Source organism: Marmota marmota, unplaced genomic scaffold, assembly GCF_001458135.2.
Source record: "Marmota marmota marmota unplaced genomic scaffold, marMar, whole genome shotgun sequence".
Taxonomy (NCBI): Eukaryota; Metazoa; Chordata; class Mammalia; order Rodentia; family Sciuridae; genus Marmota; species Marmota marmota.
The window spans coordinates 2,486,389-2,506,240 of NW_026000079.1; the positions used below are offsets into that span (position 1 = coordinate 2,486,389).

Sequence of the window (19,852 nt, forward strand, 5' to 3'; positions counted from 1 at the left end):
ATCCCGTTTATTGATCTTTAATTGCCCACCCCATTCTAGTTGTCTCAATGTAAAGATTCTCCAGTGCTAGCTGTGGAACTTCAGAAAGAAATATTACATTTTTTTCTTTCTAGTGTTTGATCCTCAATAATGTTCGTTCCCACTTTTTTAATTTAGTTGACATTTTAAAATACTGTTTAATAATTTCACTTTTGTGGCCCTTGGCAAGATACTTAAATGTATCAATTTTCTTGCTAAAAACAGGATTTGTATTTATTTTAAAGACTTTTGATTAAATTATCCACAAAAGGACTTAGTTTATGGCTTACAGTAAAAGTCTAATATATGTTAGTTGTCATTATTAGCAGAGTCAATTTACTTAGTTTGTTCTCTCGGCATCATAGCAAAGTAGTTCAAAATAATATATATTCCATTCCAGTACTGGCACACATTTTGCAGCTCTGTGACACTCATGACCCTTCCCATTTAAAAAGTGTTCACTTCCAAATGTTCTTCCCTTTTAATTATACTCCCTTTTTTTGTCTTAACTCTTCCATATAATATGTTCTATTTATCCCTCAAAATACTTACTCAAAATTCCTTACAGCTCTTAACATGTCTTGTTTCTTTCTATCATGGTATTTTATTCTCTTTGTATTCCTTGTCTCCTTTTTGGTCACTGGTATCTGGGATCTGAATTTTTTTTCTGCAACCACCAGTGCTTATTAAAGTTCAGCCTCTCCAGATAAATACATTTTCCATTTATGGGTTTAGCTGCTGTCACAAGCTGTGTGGTGGCTTTTAGGTAGCTCATGAAAGGGAAGGGGAAATTGGATCCTTTAAAACAGTGTTTGGACTTACAGGGAGACCCAAAGGAGTAAAGGAGCAAGATGTGTACATCTGTGATTATCGTCTCGACAAGTCAGCACACCTGTTTTACAAGATTCACCGGAATCGCTATCCTGTCTGCACCAAACCTTATGCCTTTGATCACTTTCCGAAGAAGCTTACTCCCAAAAGAGATTTCTCAGTAAGTTGCTTTCCTTTCTTAATGCTATAGCATGAAAATGGGAATTTCTCTGTGTCTTTCTGCTTCTTCATCCTGATTCCATCTCAAACTGGGAAAATCTCCATCTCTGTTGGGGACTTTATATTTGTTTTTTAATTATAGGTGGACACAGTGTTTTTATTTAACTATATGTGGTGCTGAAGATCAAACCCAGTGCCTGTGCATGCTAGGCGAGCACTCTACCACAGTTCCAGCCATTTATATATATTTTATTATTATTTAGTTGTAGGTAGAAACAATACCTTTATTTCGTTCTTATTTGTTTATTTTTAGTTGTAGTTGGACACAATACCTTTATTTATTTTTATGTGGTGCTGAGGATCAAACCCAGGGCCTCACACTTGCTAGGCAAGTGTTCTACCGCTGAAACACAACTCCAGCCCTTATTTTGTTCTTTTTTTNTTTTATTTAGCAATAGGGTCTCACTGAGTTGCTTAGTGCTTTGCTTTTGCTGAGGTTGCCTTTGAACTTGTGATCCTCCTGCTTCAGCCTCCCAAGCCGCTGGGATTACAGACATTCACCACCACACCCAGCTCTTCCACTGTCATTCTAGGATTACCAGAAAAAAAAAAAAAAAGACATTATGGCCTACAGATTGATAGAAATCTTAAACATCAGTTTTGATAACAGTCATCAATTTACCTCCCTTACCGTGAGCCAACTCCAGACCAGATTTAACATTGCTAGCTTTTGTAGTATACTTACCACTCCCTTTTCTTCTCTGCAGCCTCATTATGTTCCAGACAACTACAAGAGGAACGGTGGGCGGTAAGTCCCAGGGAGTAGGCAAGGGATCCTAAGGGGTTAAACAAAAGCTCAAATTGAGCAAAAGAACAAGCAACTAACCCTCTCAGCTCCACTGCTAGAATTGGGTATTCTCTGCAGAGTAGCCCAGTGTAGTACCACTGTGGAAGAATTGGACTTCTTCTATCTCATTATGCAGCCTTAGTTGGGACAGAGGTAATATTTGTGGGAAGTTAAATAAGAGAAGGAAAAAATAAGATTTGAAACCCAGATAGACTCAGAAAAGTCTCTTTAGATATCTGCAAGCTTTCCCCATTACCTCAAGGTATATCAACTCTTGGTACCTCTGTTAAGGAACAAATATCAGGCATGCCCAGTTTAAGCTCATAATTTTTATTTTTATTTTGTACAAAATAGGGAAATTCCTTAAGAAAGAGCACAAAAGGCTTTTCTTTCTTTGTTGTTGTTGGTAGTGGTGGTGGTGGTGATGGTGCTCGTGCTAGTTTGGTTTTGTTTTTGGTACGAGGGATTGAACTTAGGGTGCCTTAACCACTAAGCCACATCCCCATTCCTTTCTTTGGGCGGGGAAGGTGGGATACCAAGGATTGAACTCAAGAGCACTCAACCACTGAGCCACATCCCCAGCCCTATTTTGTATTTTATTTAGCAATAGGGTCTCACTGAGTTGCTTAGTGCTTTGCTTTTGCTGAGGTTGCCTTTGAACTTGTGATCCTCCTGCTTCAGCCTCCCAAGCCGCTGGGATTACAGACATTCACCACCACACCCAGCTCTTCCACTGTCATTCTAGGATTACCAGAAAAAAAAAAAAAAAGACATTATGGCCTACAGATTGATAGAAATCTTAAACATCAGTTTTGATAACAGTCATCAATTTACCTCCCTTACCGTGAGCCAACTCCAGACCAGATTTAACATTGCTAGCTTTTGTAGTATACTTACCACTCCCTTTTCTTCTCTGCAGCCTCATTATGTTCCAGACAACTACAAGAGGAACGGTGGGCGGTAAGTCCCAGGGAGTAGGCAAGGGATCCTAAGGGGTTAAACAAAAGCTCAAATTGAGCAAAAGAACAAGCAACTAACCCTCTCAGCTCCACTGCTAGAATTGGGTATTCTCTGCAGAGTAGCCCAGTGTAGTACCACTGTGGAAGAATTGGACTTCTTCTATCTCATTATGCAGCCTTAGTTGGGACAGAGGTAATATTTGTGGGAAGTTAAATAAGAGAAGGAAAAAATAAGATTTGAAACCCAGATAGACTCAGAAAAGTCTCTTTAGATATCTGCAAGCTTTCCCCATTACCTCAAGGTATATCAACTCTTGGTACCTCTGTTAAGGAACAAATATCAGGCATGCCCAGTTTAAGCTCATAATTTTTATTTTTATTTTGTACAAAATAGGGAAATTCCTTAAGAAAGAGCACAAAAGGCTTTTCTTTCTTTGTTGTTGTTGGTAGTGGTGGTGGTGGTGATGGTGCTCGTGCTAGTTTGGTTTTGTTTTTGGTACGAGGGATTGAACTTAGGGTGCCTTAACCACTAAGCCACATCCCCATTCCTTTCTTTGGGCGGGGAAGGTGGGATACCAAGGATTGAACTCAAGAGCACTCAACCACTGAGCCACATCCCCAGCCCAATTTTGTATTTTATTAGAGACAGGGTCTCACTGAGTTGCTTAGCACCTTGCCATTCCTGAGGCTGGCTTTGAACTCACGATTCTCCTGCCTCAGCCTCCCGAGCCGCTGGGATTACAGGCGTGCACCACTGCACCATGCTCCCATTCCTTTTACGGTTTGAGATGGGGTCTTATTAAATTGCTTAGGGCCTCACTAAATTGCTTAGGCTGGCTTTGAACTTGCAATCCTTCTGCCTTGGCCTCCCAAGCTTCTTGGATTATAGATGTGCACCACCATGCTGGACTAGAAGACAGTTTTTCTTCAATTCCATTATCTGTTGAGTGGGAAAACAACAACTGCTTTTCCCATATTAGCCAACCACGAGGGAGAAAATATTAAATTATAGGTTTGGAGAAGTGATTCAGGAAAAGTAAAAACTCCACTTAAATTCTTTTTATTGTAGTTGGACTTCTGGTATCATGAGGTTGTGCCATACTTTTCTATACTCAAGAAACAGAGATCACTAAGCAGTACTGGTTATATGTGTATATAATGTATTTAAATAAATATAAGCCCAGGGCCACTCTATCACTAAGCTGCATCTCCTTCCCTTTATATTTTGAAAGAGGGCGTCTCTAAATTGCTAAGGCTGGCCTCAAACTTGCAATCCTTCTGCCTCAGTCTCCCATGTCACTGGAATTACATGCATGTGCCACTACACCTGCAAGCACTGTTATATTTTTATGGATTTCTATCTCATCTTTGCCTCAGATCCTGGAGAAAAAGAAGAAAGGTTAAATTTTACAAAGAGACATTAAATTTCAAAGCCAGGCACTGTGGCACATGCCTTTAATCCCAGAGACTCAGGAGGCTAAGACAGGAGAATCACAAGTTCAAAGCCAGCCCCAACAACTTAGGCCCTGAGCAACATAGCGAGACCCTATCTCAGAATAAAAAAAAGAGCTGGGTATGTATTTCAGTGGTAAAGTGCTCCTGGGTTCAATTTATAGTACAAAAACAAAAATAAAAATAAATCTCAAAGAAAGGTAGTCATTTTATAATAAAGTGAAGACCAGAATCAAATTTTTTATATCAAGCCAAGACTCTAATAACTAAACTTCAGTATCTCAACCATCCTGAGGCTTCTACCCTTTATTCTCCTTCCCTTCCCCAGTCTTTATTTAACTTTACCCTAAATTTGCATATAATTTTGGCAGATCATCCTGGAAGTCTGAGCGGTCAAAGGCCCCCCTGAAAGACCTGGGACAGGAGGATGATGCCCTGCCCTTGATTGAAGAGGTACTAGCCAGTCAGGAGCAAGCAGCCAATGAGATCCCCAGCCTGGAGGAACCTGAACAGGAGGGAACCACTGCTGAAGTCAGTGAGGCTGAAAAAAAAACAGAAGAAAGTGGTCAAGAACCCCAGTCAGTCTGTACCCCTGAGGAACGACGGCATAGCCAACGGGAACGACTCAACCAGATCTTGCTCAATCTCCTTGAAAAAATCCCTGGAAAAAACGGTAAGAAACATCAGGCTTATATCTAGAGATGAAGATAAGTAAGAAGTGGAGAAGGGGTGAAAAAGAACAACTTTTGTGTGTGTGTGGTGCTGGGGATCAAACCCAGGGCCTCACGTGCTAGGCAAGTGCTCTATTGCTGAGCTTCATCTCCAGGTTCCAGAACAACTTCTGATTTCTGGCCCAGCAAGGAAATTGTTTTAAGAAAATGGTATAGTTCTTTCATAGGCCTGTCTTTATTTCTATTTTAGGAATAAAACTGTGGGAGGTGAGATGATCTCCTTCCCTAGAGAACCACCTTTTTCATCTAAGACTGGAGGAGGGCCTAATTTGCTTATAGGTCATAAAAGAAATCATTGAATTATTTCATTCTCCTTAGAGCTCAAATCTGGAATAAGGAGTGGGAGAGTGGTATTTGATGAGCCTCCTTGGTTCTGTTTTCAGCCATTGATGTGACCTACTTGCTGGAGGAAGGATCAGGCAGGAGACTGCGAAGGCGTACTTTGTTTATCCCAGAAAACAGTTTTCGGAAATGACCCTCAAAGAATGAGAACTTCAAGCATCTGGGATCCAGTGGAGCTAATCAGTTCCGCTTCCTGCTCTCTGGGTATAGACAGGGACAGGAAGGGTCCGTCCAGGCAAGGGAAATGGGGTCATGTTGTTGATATTAGGTACTTAATAAACCTTGGAGCTAGTGGAGAGGAAGAGAATGGAATCTGTCTGAGACGGTTCAGTTTAATTAATTTTCCTCTCCGTTGCTTCACCCTAAGGGTTAATAATGTAGAGGAGGGAGGATCACAATGGTGATGACTAGAACCTATTGGTACTTTACAGCACTTGCCTCTCCTCACAGCTTGGGTTTTTTGGGTCATCCCCCGATCCCATAGGCACTGCTAAGAAGCTGCTTCCCATGCCCAGGTAAACTCAAAATCCAAAGGGAAAGGACCAGGATCCCCAGCCTTACCCTGTCTGTTCTCTATTGGCTCCAAGAGCTACCCCAGAGACCTAAAAGAGATACAGTAGCTGGGGCCTCTTCCCAGATCCTTGACTAGGAAAGTTTGTCTCTCCTTTCTTGTCCAACCAGGTCAAAGTAAAACGTGAGTTTGACAGCTCAAAGCACTTGTAACTGCTGCCCCTCTCCCTACCTCTACTCCCCAGAATGGAATCATGGGATAGGGAAGGCCCCCATGGGGTCAGGAGGGTAGTACTTCATGTAATTATTTTTGTTTTACCTTCATAACCTGCCGAAGCATATTTTTTTCTAATGAGAAAGCCAGGCCCCGCCAGCACACATGCTGTTTTTGATGTGCTGTGGTTCTTGTGTGTCTGCTGTGCTGTGCAAATGAAGATCCATTTCAAAATAAAATAATTTTTAAAACTACATAAAAAGAACTCTAAACTCCGCCCCCCCAATAAAAGTCACTACATGAACTGTTCAGCAGTATTCACCTATCAGAGTATTTGTTGTAAGTGTAAATTAGCAATTTAAAACACTACTTTTGTTTTCTGAATTGTATAGTTTTCAATGTCCATCTCTTCAAGAGACAGTGTGTTTTCTTCATCCCTTGTCCCATCTTCCCTCCACCCTCCTGAATGACTTCATCATCAGGAGGTATATCCAGGGTGTCTCCTTCCTTCCCGTACTCTTGACCAGAAGTTACCAAGACTATGCTGTCTCTTTAAAAATAAAATTTAAAAAGCTTTGCTTTTTGTCTTCTCAGACATACATATGCATATACGTTTTAGATGTTCTTATAAAAGATGGTTTTTAAATGTGCCAAGTTGTGTGTGTATATATGTGTGTGTGTGTGTGTGTGTGTGTGTGTGTGTGTGTATATATATATATATATATATATATATGCGCATGTGTGTATATATATATATGTATGTGTGTGTATATATATATGTATGTGTATATATATACATATATATATATATATATCTGCTGCGTGATTGGTAAGCAATACAATAGTAAACATGTCCCCATTACTTTTTCTAATACTGGACCAATGCTGTCCTAACTGTACATTTCCCCTTATGATGACGACGCTCTGACTCGTTTAGGTAGAAACATTGACCACCTTCCATTCCATTGACTTTTTTTCTTTTTCTCCTTTCTGTGTCATTCTTGAAGAAAAAAAAAAAAAAAACAAAACAAAAGAAACAGGGGATGCCATAGATCCCCTTGAGCAGAGAAAAAAAGCAAAATAAATATTTTATTAAAGAAAAAAAGAGAATTAAGAAAATAGTTTGGAGTATTTTCTTACTGTAGAGAAGCACTGTACATTACTAAGAGACCTGGGTATAAGATACTCACGTGTGGAGCTGGGAAAATCGCATGTCCAAGCCCGTTTGAGTGGTTTCTTTTGTTTTTCATTGCAGGGAATAGGTGGGAGGGAGGTGGGTCTAGGGGCACTTTGGGGGTCTCCTTTTAGTCAAAAGCAAGAAAATGACAAGAAAGAGATTAAAAATTCAATGATTCTTTTAATAGTGTTAAACACTAAAATTTTAAAAAAAAGACGAAAAAGAAAAAACTTTGTAAAATGCGAGAACAGAAGCAAAAGACACTACGCTCTGTCATTTTATCTTTCTTTTGTTGAAAGACTAAAAACCGAAATGTTTTTTAGACAATCAAATGTTAGGTAAGTGCAAAAACTTGTTTTTTCTTACTGGTGTAGAAATTAATGCCTTTTTTTATTTTTCAGTTATTTTATAATAATGAAATAAAAAGAACCCCCAGCTGCCAGGTGGGTTTTGGTGTTTGAAATGCGGGGCAAAGCACTACATCACTGCAAATAGATACAGAGTTAGTCTGCATGTCTGTAGGCTGTGTGATTGCGGAAAATATAAATGCTGCTAATATATTTCCTTTTTACAAAAGCATATCTAAATAGATGATTGTTTTGATGTTAATCTTTGTAAATTATGTATTACCAATTTTAACATTGGATGTAATTGCATAAAAAGCTTGCATCTCAATCCTTGAAAGTCTAGTATTAAATGGAAAAAAAAAAAAGTTTCCTAACTGTGGAGTGCTGAGCTTCCTATTTTTTTCCCCCTCTTTCCTACCTCCTTTGATCTTCCAGCCTCCTTTCCATCATATTTCTTAGGGAATCTCTCCAAAACCATGTTATCAGCATCCTGGGCCCCTTGAGCACACTCACCATTTGTGGACTGCTGGGTAAAGCCACTTCTTCAATTCTAGGATCTTTCTTTTAGATCCAGCCTAACCAATCAGCAGCACAGCGATCAGGCACACCAAGAATCATCTGTTTCTCATACATGCCATGCTATTCTGTACATTCATCCTTTGGACACACATTCATTATAGCATTTAATACTCATGAACCTCTGAGGCTGGCAACAACTTAAGGCCACTTTTTGGGGGCTAGGTGCCAAACCATTTATATCATAAGAACCTTTTCCATGTATAAATTAATCCTCACAACAGTCCTTTTAGTATTGATGAGGAAATGGGAATGACAGGTCAAATAACTTGCCCAAGATCACATAGCTATTTCATTAATATCCATAATAGCCCTCTGAAGTTATTATTCTCATTTTCATAGAAGTGAAACTGGGAAAGTTAAGTAACTTCCCAAAATTATTAGTGTTGGAGCCAGATACCCAGTGGTTTGTGTGCTCAAATAGAAATTTCAGAATATACTAATCAAGGAAGATAAAACCCACTACAGTAAATAACTGAAAGGACAAAAATTTCTTCCAGGCACAGATCAGACATGTAGGCTAGAAGCTCAGGTAAAATATAGTTGCTCAGAAGCAGTAAGACAATTGACTTATGACAATTGACATAAAGAGTTCAAACGTCCACTGGGCATGGTGGTGCAAACCTATAAACCCAGACACTCAGGCTGAGGCAGGAGGATCACAAGTTCAAAGCCAGCCTCAGCAACTTAGCCAGACCCTGTCTCAAAGTAAAAAGTAAATAAAAATGACAGGATGTGGTTTAGTAGTAAAGTGCCCCAAAAAAATGAAAGTTCAAATCTCCTATAACAGCTTGGAATTCAACACCAGATACAAAGCTAGACATAGGGACATATGTCTGTAATCCCAGTTACTCAGGAGACTGAGGCAGGGAGATCAAAGGTTCAAGTCAAAGTGACCCTGTCTCAAAAAAAGTGTTGAAGTAGCTCAGTGGTAGAGCACCCCTGGGTTCAATTTCCAGCAGCCAAAAAAAAAAAAAACAGAATGGTGCCACTGTTAAATGACAGTCTCTTCATGACTGGAAAAAAAAAAGATACATTAGTATTAAATTTTGTTTACCTTTCTTTTTTTTTAACCTTTGATATCTATCATAGCCATACTATTTAAGATTACATAGTTACAAAACTATATTTTATATCATTGATTGACCTACTTTATGTTCAGTAAGGAGGTCTCACTGCTGCGTTACCACCTGCACAGGCCTGAGAACCATTAGACTGTGATTGTAAAAGTCACATCAAGCCAGATCTCATTAACGTCCCAACAGTGCTTTGGGGCTCTTCTTAATTATTAAAATCAAGCACATGGGAATAGGAGAGGGCAGGTTGCATCATGGAAAATGAAAGCTATAATAGAATTGTTTGTAAAACCTTAGAAATCATGGGCTCCCCACAATTACTCTGCAGATCTTTTGAGAAATATTGTTCCCCATAGTAATAGCTTTCTTCCATATTCACTATCACATACCTTAAGGTAGGGCCTCCCTACATTGCAAAACCAATCTCAAATTTGGAGCCCCCCTGCATAAGCCTTCTCAGTAGCTGCAACTGCAGACATGTACCACTCCACTTGGCAAAAATACAACTTCTTTTGTGGTAGTAGTTTGCAATTTGAAGGAACTTCATAACCTCAAGAACTCAGACTCCTAAGAGATTCCCAGAGACCCTTAGGATCCAGTTTGAGAAACATTTCCCTAAAAAACACCTGAAATGCAAACCAATCTAAAACTGAAAAAGCAGCTAAACACAAAATAACAAAGCCAGGAAATGGATAATGTGAATTGAGTAGAAGGGGAGAACTTGTCAATCTTAGGAAATGACAAAAGTATGAGTCATTTGAGTCTAACCTGACCTACTTCTGACTACTTCCATAGCTTTGAATCTAAGATTTTTATCTCCCCAAAGTCCCCCTTAACCAGTGTCTTTAGCCAAGTTTCCAAAGAAAAAGAAAATTTCCAAATTTCTTTGCCCTGTCTCACATCATAACTGTCACCTTCTCAAATTCTCCTGTTGCATGGTCATAACTGTAGCGTTTTATTCTTTTAGCCTTTGAATTTCTCCTTTATCTAGACAACCCCTTATAATGATTCCCAACCCCATCCTCATCCCTCTGAAATATCTTAGCTCTTCTCATCATTTCAAAAGATTTAAAAAACAAAAAACCTCACCAACTCCTAACAAAGGAACAGATGTAAAATTATTTTGTTTTTACTTAAAATTATGTCCCACCCAGTAGCAATATTAAAGAGGAAGCCGGGCATTATGATTCATGCCTATAATCCCAGTGGCTCAGGAGGCTGAGACAGGAGGATCAGAAGTTCAAAGCCAGCCTCAGCAACTTACAGAGGCTCTAAACAAGGTTAAGACCCTGTCTCAAAATAAAGAATAAAAAAGAGCTAGGGATATCTTTCAGTGTGTGTGTGTGTGTGTGTGTATACACACATACACATATATATACACACATATATATTAAATAGGAAGAAATATATATACATATATATATTAAATAGGAAAAAAATATATGTTGGACTAGGGGTGTGGCTCAGTGGTAGAGCACTTGGGTTTGATCTCCAGCACTGCAAAAAAAAGTCACTGGGCACAGTGGCGCATGCCCATAATCTAGCAATTCAGGAGGCTAAAGCAGAAGAATCATAGGTTTGAGGCCATTCTTGGCAACTTAGTGAGATCCTGCCTCAAAATACAAACTAAAAAGAGCTAGGGATGTAGCTTAGTGGTAGAGCAACCCTGGGTTCAATCCCTAGTACCACCAAAAAAAGGTCACTTCTTAAAAGCCTTTAATTCTTTCCTTCATCTCAGATATGAATCTAATAAGTAATATTTCAAGGGCTAAGTCTTCCCTTTTCCCCTATATTTACTTCAGTTCCTATGAACTGAAGTGTGTGATTCCAAGCACCAAACAGGGGCCACTTACCCATTCCTCAGAGAACATTAAGATCTGCAGTTGAACTAGGAAAGAAGTATCTGCCTTCAGCCTCTGGTAAGAGAACCTCTCTCCCTCCTCCACACCCTATGTCCTGAAACCCACAGTGACACACACACATTCAACTCCCACTCTTTATTGGGACAAAGGAGGAAGGAGACCAATACCACAGGCCCACTCACCAGGGGTGTCCAGGCTTCAATTCAGCACCTAGCACAGCATGAGTACATCATAAATACAGGCAGCATGGGACAGAAAGAATACACAGGTAGGAGACCAGAGGCCCTTCTAGGCTTGAGGACCACAGCATATCCTGTACCGGCACAGTCCACTTGGGATGGAGAAGGGGGCTAGGTTCCATTTTACAGATAGTAAGGAGATGTTCCCTTATACAGGTGGGAAAGAGGAGAAGGTCTACATGGAAGGGGATTCCTCTTTAATGTTTAGAAGAGCAGATTTCACCTTACAGATTGGTGTGGAGGGAAGAAGGAAAGTTTATTTTAAATATTAGCAGAAATGATGTGGGAAGAAATATCATTTTGCAGACAGGAAAAAGTCTTTTGGTATGGTCAGTTTACATAGTGTTCATGAGCTGTTCCCTTCCCAGGTGACAAAATGGTGACATACACAGGAAAGAAAAGCCAGGGCTAGAGAACAAGGGAGGTATACCCCACCGGAACCAACCCTTCCGTGCCATCCCGCCCACAGCGGAGCCAGTCCTCATCCACTGTGGCGATGACACGCAGCACTTCTCCACGCCGAAAGCTTAGCTGGTCAGGTCCTGCAGCAGTGTGGTCACAGAGAGCCCGAACTGCCCTATGGGAGCCAGAAGAAAACAATGGGAGAGAGAGGTGTGGGTACCTGGTTCTCCACCCTCATTCCCTGTGGTGTTGGGGGTTGTTTTTTGTTTTTTTTAGTTTTGTTTTTTGTTTATGTTGTTTGGTGGTAGTTTTGGTTTGGGAGTGTGGGTTTTGGTTTATTTTTGTTTGTTTTTGGTACCAGGAATTGAACCCAGAGGTGCTTAACCACTGAACCACATCCTAGCCCTTTTTTGTATTTTATTTAGAGACAAGGTCTTGCTGAGTTGCTGAAGCTGGCTTTGAACTCACAATCTGCCTGCTTCAGCCTCATTACAGGCCTGCGCCACTGTGCCTGGCTCTTACTCTCTACTGTATGGAGTGCCCCTGCTGGCTCAGCTCTGAAAACCCTGAAGACACTTGGGGACTAGACATAATATGTTGATTCTCCCTGTGACTCTAGCCTCTCTTGAGCACCAAACCCACTCTTACTTGACATGACTTGCACTTCTTTCTGGTGCTTCATATTCAACATAGGCCAACGAAATTCTCTTAATACTTCAAACCAGTCCCTCATAGTGGCACAACTTCCTACTCATTTGCTCCTGGCAAAAATGTGATCATTTCACTCCTCGCATCCAGTCCATCACCAAAACTTGTTTGGTGTTTATCTCCTACTATGCCAGCTATTCTTTCTCTTCAATCCTACCACCACCATCCTAGTTTAGCCTTTATGGTCTCTCTGTACCACTACATATCACCAGCCAGTCTTCGTGAGTCTCTCTTGACCTCCCCACCAGTCCCAATCTCCATACAGCAGTAAGAGACCTTTCTAAAACCTGAGCAAGCACATCATTTCCAGGCTTCAGATCCTTCAAGGGCTCCCAGGATGTCTTAATAAAACCCAGCCTCCTTAGCTGGCCCACTGACCCCCTCCATTATGCACCCACTATTCCTTACCACAAATGGGCCTCTCCACTTTCGTCTCCTGTTTTTCCTGCCAAATGCATATCCTCACACCATCACTGAGCTTCCCTAGTGTTCCCAAGCCTGGGGACATGGCTGCAAACAGCTTGTTCTTCCTTTCCTAGTCTTTACCATACTAAACTGCAATTGCTCATCTGTTCATTGGTATCTCCACTGGACTGCATGCCCTTTGAGAGCAGGGACTACAATAGTCCCACCTTTGTATTCCCTTGCTTAGCATGACTGACATATAGGTGTACCCAAGTTGGGTGCAGTGGTGCACACCTGTAATCCCAGTTACTTAGGAGGCTCAAGCAGGAGGACTGCAAATTTGAGGCCAGTCTCAACAACTTAGGGAGACCCCATCTCAAAATAAAAAGGACTGAGGATATAGCTCAGTAGTAGAGCACCCCTGGATTTGGTCTCCAGAACCCCAAAAATTGTACCCTCCAAAATATTGCTGAATAAAAAATTAAGGTTAATTCAATGGACTGAGAGAACACAAAAGACCTCAGAGTAGTAGTAGTCTCTGATGCCAAATTAGAACACCCCAGTAAATAGACAAACAATCCCTTAGTGTACACACACCTACTGTGTGCCAGAAGTTTTATAAAATTATATTTAATCTTCATAGCAACCATAGCAAAGATTACAAGTTATCCTCCTTTTACAAAGAAAGAAACTAAGACTCGGAAATTAGAGCCACACTGGTAATAAATAGCAAAGATGCAATGCAAAATAAGCACTATGATCTCAAAGTCCAAAGTCTTTTTCATGCCTACCGTCTACTCCATGACCACAGAAACACACCTATATTAACAGTACTCACAGGTGTATTTCCCTAGTTCTTACCTGTGGGCCTGTGCCATGCTGGGCACTGAGGCCACAAGCTCCTCTGGAGAAGGAGTCTCTACAGGTGCCCCCCGCTTCACAAGAGCCAACACACTCACTGTTGGGGGCAGCCAACTGGATGGTCTCCTGGAGGGAAGGACATAGGATCACAGAAGTCAGTCCACTTCCAGAAAAAGAATGCAAGAACCCAGAGGTTTGGAAGGAGAAAGAGGCTGAGGCCCCAAATAGGTCAGGAGCTGGTCATTGCTGAAAGAAGTGGCAGCTGTGGGACACAAGTACCTTTGAAGTGATTAGGGAGATGACAACAAAGGTATACAACACCAAAATTCACAAGGACCTATGAAACCAGCAGGGTCTATACCAGTTCAAGAGAGATCCAGATATTCCGTGGACAGTACTTGAAGCCACAAAAGATCCACCAATGGTCAAGCCCCCAAACAGGAATCAGCAAATATTTTTCCTTTTCTAAAGGGCCAAATAGTAAATATTTTAGGCTGAGGGCCATGAGGACCAAGAGGTAAAATCAAGATCACTATTTAGGCACACATAACCATTAAAATATAACTACTTAAGAATATAACTATTTTTAGTTCCAAGGGCATTAAAAAAGCCAGTCTCATCTAAAGCATCTGGAGTCACAGAGTTTGGGGAGTTTTTGTTTTGTTTTGTGGTTCTGGGGTTTGAACCCAGGGCTCTCTAAGATGGAGCTACATCCCTAGCCATTTTTATTTTGAGACAGAGTGTCAGCAATGCGAGGCTGCAGTCTTCCTGCCTCAGCCTTCCAAGATGCTGGGATTACGGGCATGCACCTCCGTGCCCAGCACTAGGGAGTTTCAAATGAGACACTTGAGGGGATCAGAAGGTCACAGAGCAGACAAGGTACCCCAATACCTGGACTTTAAGGCTCCATTCTCAGTTTCTGTGGGGACCCCAGGCACGCCAAACAGTCTCCCAAGCCACACACTTCTTCCTGGTGCCACTTCCTCTGCAGGCAGAGGTCTTTCCTGTGTACCCTCAGCTGCAGGTCCTTGCCGCCTGGGTCCCCACCGGGGAAGAGGGAAGCCCTCAGTACCCCCAGAGGCATAGACCCGGGAGGCCTGGGTCAGCTGCTCCCACCAGCTGACTGGTGTGGGAGGACTTGGAGGGGGTGAAGGGTTGGGAGCTCCCTCCCCAGAAGTGCCCCGGAGACTCTGGGCCAGCCGGCCCCCCCAGTGCAGCACGGCTTGTACAGTCTGCTGCAGGGCTGGAGGCGGGCCTGGAGGGGCAGGGGCCTGAGGCTGGCCCAGGGGCAGGTGGTGGTGGTGCTCAAAGAGCAGGTCCAGGTGGAAGGTGAGCACCGACAATGGCTGTAGCAGGAGCAGCAACTCTGTGGACAGGGATGGGCAGCCACCCCGCGCCAGGGAGAAGAATCCCGTGGGCAGATACAGAAGGGACAACAGGCCTGAGAAAAAGAAAGCCAATATCAGCCCCTGCCCTGTACCCAAACATCCTCCCAGGCCTCACTCTGAGTCAGAGAGGGGGACAGCTGGACATTTCCCTACCCATGTGGAACCATGATCCTCCAGAGGGAGAGGCATGTAGATCAAGTGGAGGTAACAAATTAACAGTCTAGAGACTAAAAAGGTGAAGCACAGGAGAGCTTTTGGAGCACCCACAAAACAAGGCGCAGAGGTGGAACCTCACTGAGGAAGGACCCACAGGATGAATGAGAGTTAGGAGGAAACTGAAGGGGCAGAGGCAGGTTTCTAGAGGGAGGGATAGCATCAAAGTAGGGCCTTGGGGCAAGAAGGACCACCCAGGAAGACTGATGATTAGAAAGCCCTGCTTCCCTGATTTGAATCTTTCCTCACATGGGCAATAAGACCCCCTGGAAGAGTTTTAAGCAAAAGGCTAATAATAATATCAGAGATCTGGATTAATATTCTGGTAACAGTGGAAACCAACTGGAGAAACACTTTCCCCCCCTCCCTTCTAGGCCAGCAACCCTATCCACTCCCATGTGAGCCTCTGACCTGCATCTTCCTGGAGACTGGAAAACCACAGCTCCAACTGCTTGGTGCTGGGGGAGAAGAAAAAAGGGAATGCAAATTCAGGGAGATGGGAGGACTCTGGTCCTCTTGGGGCAGAGGATGGGGACGAAATTGGGGGAGGGGAGGCCTTCTCCAAGGACAGGGGACACTACTGTGTCCCACACATGATGCCCAGTGGTCCCAGGGCCAGGAGAGGCAGTGGGAAGAAGGCTACTACTCACTTGAGGAGGCCCAAGATGAAGGCATGAAAGCGGCTGCGGCTGCTGCTCAGCGGGGCCAAACGGCTGACTTGGCTGTACAGGGACCCCAGGGAACTGCTGGAGCCTGGGGGCAGGGGGCGTGGTCAACCAGGTCCTGGCCCTGCTCTGCTGGGTCCCCTGCCCTCCCCTCTCACCTGGCTTCACAGATGCCTCCACCACACTCCAGGGACTGCTTCTGCGCTGCCCGGTGATGAGGTCTTTCCGGAAAGGCTTCAGCCCGTCTGCCACCAGGGCGTGCAGGGCTGGGCAGAGGGTGGTCAGCACCAGGTGCCCCACATCCGGGCTCAGCCTGCTATCCCCCAACTGGGCCTGGAGGTGGCACAACTCGAGTCAGTCCAGATAGGGATCCAGTCACCACCGCCACCCTCTGTCTTGTTGTGCCCCCAGAGCTACATTAATCTCCACATCCCCAACATTCTCCTCCAGCCACCTTCACCTTCTGAACCAGGTTCCGGGCAGCCCCGAAGTGCGAGATGATTTTATCCACTGAGGCACTGACAGCTATCAGGAGACCTGGGAGGGGATAAGGAAGGGAAGCTCTATCAAAGCCCTGCCCTCTATCCTGGGCATAGCCAGAGGGCACGGAGAAGCTGGTTTATGCAATTTGACTCTTAAAGCCTGAGGAATGCAAAGTGAAGAGCGATTCCTTCAGAAGCCAGGGGTCCGGACTCAGGGCAGCCTACCTTTTTTCTGCTCCTGCAGCTGCCCAGTCCCACTCTGGGCTTCTGCCATCCACAGCCGCTGGGCCCCAGGAACACCCGCGAACGACCAGGAACTACGAACTGGGTAAAGGAAGAAGGACGCAATGACGCTTACTAAGGGTTACCCCCAAGGACGCCGGGCTTCTGCCACGGTCATCTCCTGCGGCTCTGCAGAGACCCTGCCCACGAAAGGTCTTGGGGAGAGAAGGAACAGGGCCACAAGGAGCGGCTCTACCCGACCCCCCGAGCGAAATCCTGCACAGAACCCGGCTCTCGCCGTCCCCCACCTCGGCTCCTATTTCCTGCCCTCAGGCCCCAGCTCCCACCTCCTCCGTCCAGGAAGTCCCGGAGTGGGACGCCGCGCTAAAGCCCCGCCCAGCCGTCTGGGTCCTGTAGGGCGAGAGGTGACTAGGCGAGGGACAGGAGGGGCTGCCCTGCGTCCCGCCTCAGGCCGGCCGGCCCGGGGAGCACGTGGGGAGCCTGAGCCAATGAAAAGACAGACGGGAAAGGGAGGAGAAACCGGGAGGTGAGACCCTGAGACCGGGATGCTGGAGGGCGAAGGCGCCGGGAAAGGGAAACCCGGGTCCCAAGCCAGCTTGGCGGACAGCGCTCCCCTCATCCCACGTGGGACGGGACTGGGAAAGGAGTGACCAGAACCTCCGGGGCCAGTGGGCTCCAGGGAGTTTCGCCCTCCACCCTCCCGGATCTAGGCAGGGAGGTGTCAGACTACGTGGGCCGCAGAATTCCACACAGGTGTGACCCGAGATCCCTGACACGGACTTGCTGGGACCCCGACCGAGCAGACAGGCCGGGGAAGCCCTCCCGCGCAGGGTCCTGTGAAGCCGGGGCAGCAGCAATCCGCCTCGCCACCCCACAGCGCGAGCAGCGAGACCAGCACTGGCGGACTCGCTCGGAACCGGCCCCAGTTGAAGGATGGCACCGCTGAATCCCCGGGGAAAGCCACACTACGGGCTGGGCGGGTGGGAGGGCTGGAGTGGGCAGGCAGCCCGCCGAGGCGTGGCCCGCGGGGCTCGCCCGGGTCCGTCTTACGTAGCCTGGGCGGAGGCGGTGGGCTTCTGGTCCAGCGAGAGGCCTTCGGCGGACNGGGCGCGGCTTCTGGAGCGGAGTTCCTTGAAGGTGGTGACTTCTCGGGGAGGTGCCGAGGAGCCACCCAGCGACCCGGTCGGTGGGAGTTCGGTGTCCGGCGAGAAGACTATGAGCCAGTCGCTGCGATCTTTCTTAGCCTGCGGTGTGAGGGGCAGCCCCGGGCCCCGCTTGCGCTTCTGGGCTAGCTCGTGGAAGGACGTGATTGTCCGGTGGGGCACTGGCTCCTCGCTGACGTCACTTTTCCATCCCCCATCAGTTTTCCCTGCATCTGCTTTCGAGCCAGAATCAGTTATTCCTAAGCTGGTGTTCCAACAGGGGTCGAATTTTCCGGGTTCAGCTCTCCAGTTAGAGTTAGTACTTCCGCTGGTTTTCCAGGCGGAGTTATTGTTATCAGTGATTTTCCATCCAACTTCCGTTTTCTCTGTGTCGATTTTCCAAATGGGGTTAATTTTCCAACTGGGCTCCGTTTTCCCAGCGTCGATTTTCCCATCCTCCGCCTCCGAGAGCTCAGAGGTGGGGAGGTCCTGCTCCCCACTCTCTTCCTCCTCCTCCAGGCTGGAGGAAGGGAGGTCCTGGCAGGTGGTCAGGGCATTGCAGTTCGAGTCCAGGCCAGGGCCCGGCGGGGAGGAGGCTCCAGAACAGGAATCAGGAGAGCAGCAGAAGCTGTCCGGGGAGCAGGTTCCAGGGCCTGCTGAAGCCAGTGGGGACCCCTGCTCCAAGGGGACGATACTGGGCTGAGGGTGGGCATCCTCATCACCAGGCAGGTCCCGCGAGTAGACGGAAACGGGGGACTCATCGGGGCTAAGATCTGAGCAGGAGCTGAGAGAGGAGGAGCAGCCCGGGTCTGAGGGAGAGGCAGCCCCTTCCTCCTCCTGAGATGGGTCCAGTCGGTTTTCTAGGTTTGGTCCATGCTCCTGGCAGCATCGGCAGGGCACCGCTGGGCTGTTGGAGTTGGCATCCACGAGGGTCCCTCCGCAGGGGCCCCTGCTCTCCTTGCCCCCGGTGTCTCCTGGGGGAGGGGGCGTGCTTAAAGGCCCCTCCCGTAGCTCCGGACGGCGAGACAAGTGCAGGCCCAGGGAGACGTGCTGGAGGTGGATGTGGTTGAGATTGCAGAGTAAAGCCCTCTGAGGGGACAGCATGATGCCAGCGGCGATGAGATGGCCTCCAGAAAACCAGAATAGGGCCTCTCACATCCACCTACCTGGCAACGCAGATGCAGACCTAGAACATGTGGATGGTGAAAGACAGCCAGTGAGGGCGATGAGAAGGACACGGAGGTGACTGACGGCGGGAGCAGGCCTGGAGAGGCTCTGGCTGCTTTGGAAAATACTTAAATGAGATGCAAATCGGCATCGACTGGCCATTAGTTTCCACTGCAGTGTTTGCAGGTGGAGTCGAATGTAACCCCCCCGGGAATAGAAGAGGGAGGGTCAGATAATGCGGCTGCGCTCTGGATCTCCGCAGGGGAGCTTGGAAGAGGATGGGGCCCAGGACGGACCCGGGAACCTTTCTGCAGCAATTTGGCCCTGCCCTCCAGCCTACCCTTCACTCCCAGAGGAAAGAGCCCAAGGGGACCCCGCCCAGGTATTCGGAAATGAGGTGGATGGAGAGAAGCAGGCGCGGGGTTTGGCTTCTTAATACAGTAAAGCGAAGAGGTTGGAGCGGGAGGAGGGAGCCGCCGTCAGCTGTCAACTCTGAATCTGCAGGCCGCCCCTCAAGGTAATGCAGCCTGCAGCTTTGGTGCGCCCTTATCCGCTCACAACAGTGTCACACAATTCTCTTCGCAGTCTTCTCCATCATCCAGCCACCACGCACCGAACCCCACCCCTTCTCTATTCGTTTTTCCTGCTTCCCTCTCCTGCCCCACCCCACAGTGTCCCGGTTGATCCATCCACACCCAGCGGCCAAGCCCTCCTCACCAGGTTCCTCTTGGAACTGCTCCGGCCCTGGGCTGGTCAGCCGTTCCCGCGATCCCCGCCCGGCGGGGTATAGAGCAGAGGGGAGGGGCACTAGGACAACCCACTCCGCTGCGCAGCCG

The 19,852-nt window shown here is 46.2% G+C and overlaps 2 protein-coding genes across 6 annotated transcripts in view; one reads left to right on the top strand and one right to left on the bottom strand.

Annotated features, from left to right (window-relative positions):
* The window catches only part of Ash1l (ASH1 like histone lysine methyltransferase), a 173,359-nt gene extending 165,398 nt beyond the window's left edge, over positions 1–7,961 (top strand). For 3 of the 5 annotated variants that reach the window (XM_015502764.2, XM_048814727.1, XM_015502765.2), the window contains 4 exons: positions 843–1,009; positions 1,776–1,816; positions 4,638–4,939; positions 5,381–7,961. In XM_015502764.2, the coding sequence (XP_015358250.1) occupies positions 843–1,009; positions 1,776–1,816; positions 4,638–4,939; positions 5,381–5,472 (602 nt within the window). In that variant the 3' untranslated portion in view covers positions 5,473–7,961. Of the gene's footprint in view, positions 1–842; positions 1,010–1,775; positions 1,817–2,774; positions 2,816–4,637; positions 4,940–5,380 lie in introns of those variants that run through there. The other 2 variants (XM_048814726.1, XM_048814728.1) reach the window with 2 other exon arrangements.
* A 3,260-nt stretch (positions 7,962–11,221) lies between these two features.
* On the bottom strand, positions 11,222–19,852 carry Rusc1 (RUN and SH3 domain containing 1). Its single transcript, XM_015502768.2, is given in 11 exon segments — positions 11,222–11,917; positions 13,717–13,842; positions 14,608–15,157; positions 15,729–15,775; positions 15,968–16,070; positions 16,141–16,315; positions 16,443–16,519; positions 16,690–16,788; positions 17,758–17,821; positions 17,823–19,128; positions 19,734–19,852. Coding segments are annotated over 10 exon segments (2,541 nt in total). The 5' UTR covers positions 18,954–19,128; positions 19,734–19,852; the 3' UTR covers positions 11,222–11,748.